This window comes from Frieseomelitta varia, unplaced genomic scaffold (genome assembly GCF_011392965.1).
Source record: "Frieseomelitta varia isolate USP_RPSP 00005682 unplaced genomic scaffold, Fvar_1.2 scaffold_370, whole genome shotgun sequence".
Classification (NCBI taxonomy): Eukaryota; Metazoa; Arthropoda; class Insecta; order Hymenoptera; family Apidae; genus Frieseomelitta; species Frieseomelitta varia.
In genome coordinates this window covers 426934-436802 of record NW_025110113.1, presented here as the reverse complement: position 1 = coordinate 436802, position 9869 = coordinate 426934, and the positions used below count along the sequence as shown (strand labels likewise).

The following is a 9869-nucleotide window of genomic DNA, read 5'->3' as shown; positions in this document are numbered from 1 at the left end:
ATAATCCCATTTTATTTATAAATTTTCCGCAGAAATTATCAATATAAAGTTGTGCAAGTATCGTAATATCAATAATTATTAATTATTAATTAGACAGTTTCTTGTCAATTCTTTCATCTTGGAATATACGTTACATCTATTCACTGCTCTTGTCAAACATAATCCCATTTTATTTATAAATTTTCCGCAGAAATTATCAATATAAAGTTGTGCAAGTATCGTGATATCAATAATATTAATTATTAATTAGACAGTTTCTTGTCAATTCTTTCATTTTGGAATATACGTTACATCTCTTCACTGCTCTTGTCAAACATAATCCCATTTTATTTATAAATTTTCCGCAGAAATTATCAATATAAAGTTGTGCAAGTATCGTGATATCAATAATATTAATTATTAATTAGACAGTTTCTTGTCAATTCTTTCATTTTGGAATATACGTTACATCTCTTCACTGCTCTTGTCAAACATAATCCCATTTTATTTATAAATTTTCCGCAGAAATTATCAATATAAAGTTGTGCAAGTATCGTGATATCAATAATATTAATTATTAATTAGACAGTTTCTTGTCAATTCTTTCATTTTGGAATATACGTTACATCTCTTCACTGCTCTTGTCAAACATAATCCCATTTTATTTATAAATTTTCCGCAGAAATTATCAATATAAAGTTGTGCAAGTATCGTAATATCAATAATTATTAATTATTAATTAGACAGTTTCTTGTCAATTCTTTCATCTTGGAATATACGTTGCATCTCTTCGCTGCTCTTGTCAAACATAATCCCATTCTATTTATAAACTCTTCGGGCATATCTGTAGCGAAACACAAGTACATGATCGAACAGCGAGCGTTTTGTTGCAGCCGTAGGAACATTCAATTCACAAAATCACTAAATATCAAATGAGGAAGGAGCTTCGTATTCGTATTATCAGAGTATACAAAGTAAACCCAAAGGGGTTGTACGAGTGAATAAACCCAAAGAGTGAAGAGTGGCGCATGATCGGGAGGAAAAAGGGTGGTAGGTCGATTCTGTGGCGGCGGGGTGGCGGGGGGGGGGGGGGGGGGGGGGGGGGGGGGGGGGGGGGGGGGGAGGTCAGGAAGGCCGCTAATAGGTTAATTTGAATTTTCATCCCTGACCTCGGGACTATTCTCGTCTCCTGGTAGGAATAATGGCCGCGCGAGGGCGGTTGAATGCGAGGCCTAAATGGGTTGGCTCGGGGCTCTCTCTCTCTTGGGGGCGAAAGAAGGGGGGGGGAGGGGGCGCATTGACGCGGACGAAAAGGTTACTTCAGCTCCGGGAGATTGCCCGGAGTCCATTGACGTGTCCAACGGCGCGCTCGTCAAAGGAAAGAGAAGAAGGGGAAAAAAAAAGAAGAAGAAGAAGAAGAAGAAGAAGAAAAACGAAAGAATGGCGGAAGAGGTTTGCTCCGGGTTGCGAAGAATCGCGACTCCCCTCGTGATGTTGCATCAGCAGGGGGTTCCCTGCTCGAGAGCCTGGCAATCCTCCCTCTCTCTCTCTCTCTCTTTCTCTCTCTCCTCCCTCTTGTGTGCATCGCGCATGTTTCTTGGCGCGCCTCGGGTCAAGGAGGGACCCGCGTGGCTATTTTTTCCCCCCTCGCGAGCATGCGTTTTTTTCCCCCCCCTTTTTTTTTTTTCTCTCCACCTCGACCAGGTGAGAAGCGATCCGTGAGAAACAGAGGGAGAGAGAGAGAGAGAGAGAGAGAGAGAGAGAGTGAGTGAGTGAGTGAGCGGAAAACATTGGCGACGACCGGTCGTCGTCGACGTCGTCCTCCACGGAAGGTTACAACGCGACCGTGAAGAGGAGTCTCGCGAATTTCCTTCTCCCGTTTCGTGGGAACGCGCGCGTGTTTTCAATTCACGACGATAATCGGAATACGCGTCACCGGTGTACGATGAGAAGCGCCACGCGACGCCTGGAAGAATGCGATCGCCCGTGCCCTTTCGGATCACCTGGGACGCGATCCGACGAGGAACGACACTCGAAGGTACGGTAGAAGAGACGTTGCGAACCTGTTAGAATTTACGAATATACGAAGAAGTATGTGAGTATACGAATATATGTACGTAAGTCGAGTCCCCCGCGTCAGTCACAGGTAGGATAAATTTGCAAAAAAAAAAATCTCAGCGACTTGACGAGTTTTTAACCAGTTTAACAGTTTGAACATTTTTCTTGTCGCCTTTAGGCACGCAATTGCTGATTTAGTTGAATTAGTCGTTCGTAGAATGATTAGTGATTGCACCATACTTGTTGGTAAAGGTTAGCTCGTCAGATTAGAGATTTTTACCATTTTTCGTGTACAAAATGATAGCAATTGTCACATCGTGATCCAAGTGAGTAGTATCTCTTCGGAAACATGTATTAGAATATGAATAATGATTTTTGTACATCGGCGGAGAAAGACGTGACGCTTACGTGACAGACAAAATGGCCGACAATGTGTCTGTTGATATCGAGTCGCCATACACAGTAGCAAAAGTAGAGTAGAAATGATCTCTAACCCGGCAAACTCGACAAACACAGACTCGACGAAAATGAAACTCGTTTCAATCAATCGCGATCGAGATCGTTGGACAACGCTTCGGCTCGCTGTTGAAAAACGGGGAAAATTCGCGAAAAACAAATAATCTCGCGCTTTGGCTCACGAGATCTGGATCTTGCCCGCGGTTTTCTTGCGTAACCGGATCTAGTTCTCATCTCGACGCTGGCCTCTCCTTCTTCTTCTTCTTCGTCGTCGTCGTCTCCTTCGTCGGCGGGGATTCACTTTCTGGGGTAGGTCGCGTAACTCGTTCACCTCGCACCCGTTACAAATTACCCCGGCCATTTATCGTCCGCGTTCGAGAGAGAGAGACCGTTTCTCTTCCTTTCACATGCACACTGACCACCGTGTAAATAAATATATTTGAAACGTTCTAAAATTCTAAATTACCCTCGAAATTAGCCGTTCCTCGATCGTTGCCTGATTAACGTTTGCACTTGCAGTCTGTCCGACAATGTTGATCGAACGTCGAGAATTTTTCTTTTTTTTTTTTTTTTTTTTTTTTTTTTTTTAGTCGAGGAGAGACTCCTCGGCCTCGGGATTTGTCTTCTTCTTCTTCTTCTTCTTCTTCTTCTTTTTCTTTTTCGTTTCGAGCAAACGACCTTGAGCCACGTTCGGACAGCGGGGATTTTCAGCTCGTCCATTTCGTGAAATATTTCAACGTCGGGCCGGATGATGTAGATAAAGTGCGAACGTCCGAAGATGGTACGCGCCCGCGGCTTGTTTTACTTTTTCTGCCTCCGCTCTTCGTTGGCTCAACTTGGCGCGCAATAACACGGGGCCCGGCGTACACGGGCCCCGGATAGAAATAAATACGCGGGGTTAGACAGAGCCATAGATCACCTGTATTCGGTACCATCGGTGTTCGCTGTGGTGCGCTGTGGCACGTTGCTTTTTTTTCTACTACTTCTTCTTCTTCTTCTTCTACTACTTCTTCTTCTTCTTTTTTTTTTTCTGCCTCGTACCGTACTCGTCGATCGAGCCAGCCAGCGCACGCTCGATCTCGTCACGCGAGATTCACTTTCAGAAACTCTCAGAGCGAGGAAATGAAGAGATTAATTTTCGATTCGATCCTCGAAATCGCGGATCTTGGCCATTGTTCTCCGACGACTTTCGAAATTGCTCTCTTACGAGCGATTAAACGAGTATCGAGTCGACACGAATTAAAGTATAGCGCCAGAGGGGGGCTGTTGCTTTCGTAATAACTAGACGTAACAAAATGGACAAAATGAACGTTTGAATATTTTTGTTATATATTCTAAAACTGTATTTTTGGAAACTCGACAGAGCTACCAAAATGATCGTTTGAATATTCTTGTTATGTATTTTGTAGATATGAAACAGTGTATTTTGGGGGAACTCGACAAAACTATCAAAATAGTCGAAATGATCGTTTGAATATTTTTGTTACATATTTTGTTACATATATATATAAAACAGTGTATTTTTGGGAACTCGTCAGAACTACCAAAATGGTCGAAATGATTGTTTGAATATTCTTCTTATATATTTTGTGGATATAAAACAGTGTATTTTTGGGAACTCGAAAGAAACTAAAGTAATTTATACACTCGTGTTTCCAACAGTGTCCAAACAGAAGTTAGTTAGTTTTAAGTTAATTCAAACGATAGTGTGAAATCAGTCACGTCGATCAGGGTTCGATTGTCATGGTACCGTGATAAAATTAAAATTAGTTAAATACAACAAAATTAGTTATACACATACAATATGTATAATAAAATTAATAGTATAATATAATTAAAATTAATATAATATAATATTATATTGTATAATATAATATAATTAAAATTAGTTAAATACAGTAAAATTAATTATACATATACAATAGTATAATAAAATTAATAGTATAATATAATTAAAATTAATATAATATAATATTATATTGTATAATATAATAATTTATAGTATAATATAATATAATTAAAATTAGTTAAATACAGTAAAGTTAGTTGTACATATACAGTAGTATAATAAAATTAATAATATAATATAATTAAAATTAGTTAAATACAGTAAAATTAATTATACATATACAATAGTATAATAAAATTAATAATATAATATAATTAAAATTAATATAATATAATAATTTATAATACAATATAATATAATTAAAATTAGTTAAATACAATAAAATTAGTTATACATATACAATACGTATAGTAAAATTAATAGTATAATATAATTAAAATTAATATAATATAATAATTTTAGTATAATATAATATAATTAAAATTAGTTAAATACAATAAAATTAGTTATACATATACAATACGTATAATAAAATTAATAGTATACTATAATTAAGATTAATATAATATAATATTCTATTGTATAATATAATATAACTAAAATTAGTTAAATACAATAAAATTAGTTATACATATGCAAGAGTATAATATAATTAAAATTAATATAATAATATAATAATTTATAGTACAATATAATATAATTAAAATTAGTTAAATGCAATACAATTAGTCATACATATACAATACGTATAATAAAATTAATATTACAATATAATTAAAACTAATACAATACAATAATTTATAGCATAATGTAATATAATTAAAATTAATCGTACATATACATATGCAATAAAATTAAAATTAGTCAAATACAGTACAATAACAAAAATTGCACAGTTATTCATAAGAAAAAGAAACAAGTACATAATATCTTTTACAGGCGACTGTCATTTTAAATATTCCGCCGGTTAAGCTTCACCGTGAAAACACGATGCCGACTAGTCATAGTTCCTCAGACGTTGCATTCTTGAAAAAAAAAAAAAAAAAAAAAAAAAAAAAAGATACAACGGGGGACAGCCGAACGATTCGTTGGACGTTTTTATGAGGACGAGGATCGTACGCGCGCGTAATTTCCATGCAGATGGCGGCCTATCTCTAATTTACGTTGCAACTTCGGTTCTCCCGATCGGGTGATCATAATTGCTGGTAACGGTAGTCGTTAGCGCTTGGTCGTGGCTGCGGCATTGCCTATCCGTCAGTAATCTAACGCCGTGAGGCGCGACGCCTCCGATAATTACAATGAAGCTGTAACCACCTGTACCAGGAAGCGAGAGGGTGAATCCACCTCCCATTAGGCCGGAGATAATTTTACATTTTACGCTTCGCCCCCCCCCCCTCCCCCCTCCCCTCGGTGTTTTCCGGCTGTGTCACCTATTTTCCTTTAAGGATTCATCGCCGAGACTTGGGACCGAGACTTGTTGAAATCTGAACGCGATTAAACCCCCCTTAAGAGTATAGTCGTCATGAAAAGATGAAATTTCTTTGGAAAAAAAGAAGCAAACTTCGCTTCTGCTATTTCTGCTTATATTGTAAAATTTAGATAGAAAACATTACGTGCATTTTGTAATTTTAGCACATTTTAGAATATTTCAAAACGAACGAAGAAAAATACGCACTTGATGGTAAAGGGAATTGTTCGGAGAAGTATGGCAAATTGAATTTATATCTTAAGTCTCAATCTTGCAGATATTTGACTTTTTATGAATTGATGGAAATTTCACAATTTCGTGGTTTTTTCTTTATGGAATAATTTTCAAGAAGTATAAAAAGAACAAAATCAAGTTCTGTAATACTTAATTTAAAAAGAAAACATAAAATCAGAAAATATAATTGTTCAAAAGATAAAGGAATAAAATCGTGTGTTCTGTAATACTGTAAATTTTCAAAAAAAAAAAAAAAAAAAGACACCAAAAGAATTTATCACTCTGTTATTAATTTAACTTCAAGTTATCTCCTAAAAATAATTGAGCACATTCGCAAAACAAAACGACGCGATCGAGCCAAGCGTTGCAATTAATGCACGATTGTGTGCACGTTCGATGTTGTAACATAACGGATATAATTTTCGTTCGCAGCTCAAGTACAAAAGGCGGGTGTACAAGATGCTGCATCTGGACGAGAAACAACTGAAGGCGATGCACACGAGGACGAACCTGCGAAGGCTACTGGAGTACGTGGCAAACAGCCAGGTGGAGAAGATCGCGAAAATGTGCAGCAAGGGCCTCGATCCAAATTTCCACTGCCAGGAGACCGGAGGTAAAAAAAAAAAGAAAGAACAACCGATTATAGCAATCTCTAGCATCGAGAGTCGAGAGTCTCTGCAAAGGAGTTGTTTATTTATGTAAAAGCTTCGTGGCTTCGAACACTATGGCTTTACACTGCATTATACAAAATTTTAATATATATATAATTATATATAATAAATATAAATATTATATTATTGTATATAAATATTATATATAAATTTTAATATATATATATATATATATATATTTTCTTGAGTTGAGAATTGAGAATTCCATTATAAATTACTGACAAATTTCGATACACTGATCGAGGATTTCAAACTACTAGAAGAGATTATCATTGATAATGTAACGAATAGTAATAATAATAATAATATAGTAATATAGTATAGTAATAATAATAATAATAATAATAATAATAATAGTAATAGTAATAATAATAGTAATAGTAATAATAATAATATAGTAATATAGTAATAATAATAATATAGTAATATAGTAATAGTAATAATATAGTAATATAGCAATAATAATAATAATAATGTCTTTATTTATATTTGTCATAAGGTAAATTTATACGTAAAACTGAAATTTTCAAGGTCATGTTCTTCACATATCTGGACGTACTTTTTTTTTACCAACTGCACGATACAACAAAAAAGAAATATATATATATATATATATATATATATATGAGAAAAAAACATCAGTCGGACAGTAAAGTTTGAAAAGTAAACCTTGAAAAAAAAATATATGCAAAACAATTCAATAATTCTAAAATTTAATTATTGGCCATTCGATACAATTCGCGTTTGAGCATGAAATATTTTCTGCCATCGTCACGCGTTCGAAAAGATATTGAAAAATTATAATTCTACGTCTAGAAATCAACGTTATATTAAACACTGCGCGAATATAACGTTAGAAATTATAATCTCATATTTATTAATAACAATTTAAACGAAAAGTGGCGTGTCAGGGATTTCCCTCGAGTGACGATCCGTTGCTTCGGCAATTCAATTTGCAGAAACTCCGTTGACCTTGGCGACGACCCTGAAGAAGCCGTCGAAGGTGATAATTGCGCTGGTGAACGGCGGCGCGTTGCTGGACTATCGGACGAAGGAGGGACTGACGGCGATGCACCGCGCCGTCGAGCGGAACAGCTTGGAGGCGGTGAAGACGCTGCTCGAGCTCGGCGCCAGCCCCAACTACAAGGACACCAAGGGACTGACGCCCCTCTATTACAGCGTCATATACAAAACGGACCCGATGCTCTGCGAGACGCTTCTCCACGACCACGCGACCATCGGCGCCCAGGATCTGCAAGGATGGCAGGAAGTGCATCAGGTCTTTCTCTACATTACGACATACGCAGCGAATTTTTCAAAAAAAAAAAAAAAAGAAAGAAAGAAAGTGGGGGGGGGGCAGATAGTGAAACATTGAGAAAGAGAGCAGAGCTTTGGACATTTAGCGTGGAGGAACACGTGGTGAGGGTTGAAGGACAGGGGGAACGTAGAGGAAAAAGAGAAAGAGTATGGTTTAATTATAATCGCGGCCCCCCCCCCCGTTCGATAATCGATACTTGGTTGTGTTCGCAGGCCTGCCGCAACAACCTGGTCCAACACCTGGATCACTTGCTTTTTTACGGTGCGGACATGAACGCGCGTAACGCGTCCGGTAACACGCCGTTGCACGTTTGCGCAGTGAACAACACGGACTCCTCTTGTATACGCCAGTTGCTGTTCAGAGGCGCGCAGAAGGACAGCCTCAACTACGCGAACCAAACGCCATACCAGGTCGCCGTGATCGCCGGGAACATGGAGCTGGCCGAGGTTATTAAGAACTACCAGCCGGAGGAAGTTGGTGAGTGCCCAGCCACGCCACCGACAGATAGGCGAGAAAAAAACCCATCGTGATTAGACGAAGGAGGAATTTTGTTGTTCTTTCGATCGATCGAGCAAATATATATATTTATATTTATATATATATATACACACGCTGTACTTCGTGTACCACGCGACCGCTGCTCCGGCTCGATTCATTCGCCAGTCGTTCGGCTAACTATGCTTGTGTAACGGCAGCTGATCGTTGCTCGGTCAGTAGGCAAACACATCGCGAAAGACTCGACTTTACGAACAACGACAAACAACAGAGCAAAGACGCGACAACTTTGAGATCGACAGCTGGTGAAAAACTTCTTAAACATGGCACGTCACGAATTTAGCATTGGCATGTGCATGTACGTAGTAACGCTTCTTTTCTTTTTTTTTTTCTTCTTTTCTCTTCTCTTTCATTTCCGAAGAGAAACACGCTTCAACGCTTGCCCGTAGCGTAGCGAAGAGTACCTAGCTGGCTAGCGACTCCATATAGACTAGTCTAACGATGTAAATATATGACACACAAATATATATCATATACATATATGTATATATATATATGTATTTTCGTATGTATAATTGTGCGTATGTATCTGTGTCTGTGCTGTATGACAAATGTACATGAAATTGTAACAGTCTGATGGGATCTTTGGTGGTGATGGTCTTGTAAGACGTCGAGTATCTCTGTAACGATATATATATATATAACGAGTAAACGTAATACGAGTTGAAGTTTGAAACTGCTTCTGAGTAACTATACTAACGATGCCGTATCATTTTTTTTTTGATCGTCGATCGTCGATCGACTCGGCCCGCTCTGTCGGATCCGATCCGAGCTTGCTTTCGTGGGGCGAAAAATGAACGAACCACTTGGATTTGAACCACTTGCGCTGGCAAACTGATTGCGGACCGTAACGAGTGACCGAGCCCGTACACAACGACTCGTCGCTATATAGAAATTATATTTGTTTCTTGCTTGTTTTGTTTTGCTCGAACACACATGAAACTGAGACAAGAGATGTTAGACAATTTTCGGACAAAAGATAAAACGCGACAAAAATTCCAGCGCAAGAGGTTGAAACAAAGTCAGAAAGCAGCGGCCAAGTCGTGAGTGCGAGTCGACTAGTAATGTTTGGTAGTTTCTTTTCGACGTATTTTGTGAATTTACGTACCCACGTACGCCACGTACGTCGCGGGCCACTGGAACCTCCTTGAAGGAGGTAATGGAAATATGAAATTCTTTTGATTGATCGATCGATCGCTTCGGAGAAGTGATCCAGCGGCTCGTCGACGCGGCAACCACGAGATCACCGGTGCACATGTGCTGTGTCTGTTTTGAAAAAAA

General features: G+C 38.0%; 1 protein-coding gene across 10 annotated transcripts in view; it reads left to right on the top strand.

Annotated features, from left to right (window-relative positions):
• LOC122530976 (SH3 and multiple ankyrin repeat domains protein 3) overlaps positions 1 to 9869 on the top strand; it is an 80274-nt gene that overhangs the window by 59215 nt on the left and 11190 nt on the right. For 9 of the 10 annotated variants that reach the window (XM_043658436.1, XM_043658442.1, XM_043658443.1 and 6 more), the window contains 3 exons: positions 6477 to 6657; positions 7675 to 7994; positions 8246 to 8510. In XM_043658436.1, coding sequence (XP_043514371.1) covers positions 6477 to 6657; positions 7675 to 7994; positions 8246 to 8510 — 766 coding nt within the window. Of the gene's footprint in view, positions 1 to 1879; positions 2018 to 6476; positions 6658 to 7674; positions 7995 to 8245; positions 8511 to 9869 lie in introns of those variants that run through there. The other variant, XM_043658439.1, reaches the window with a different exon arrangement.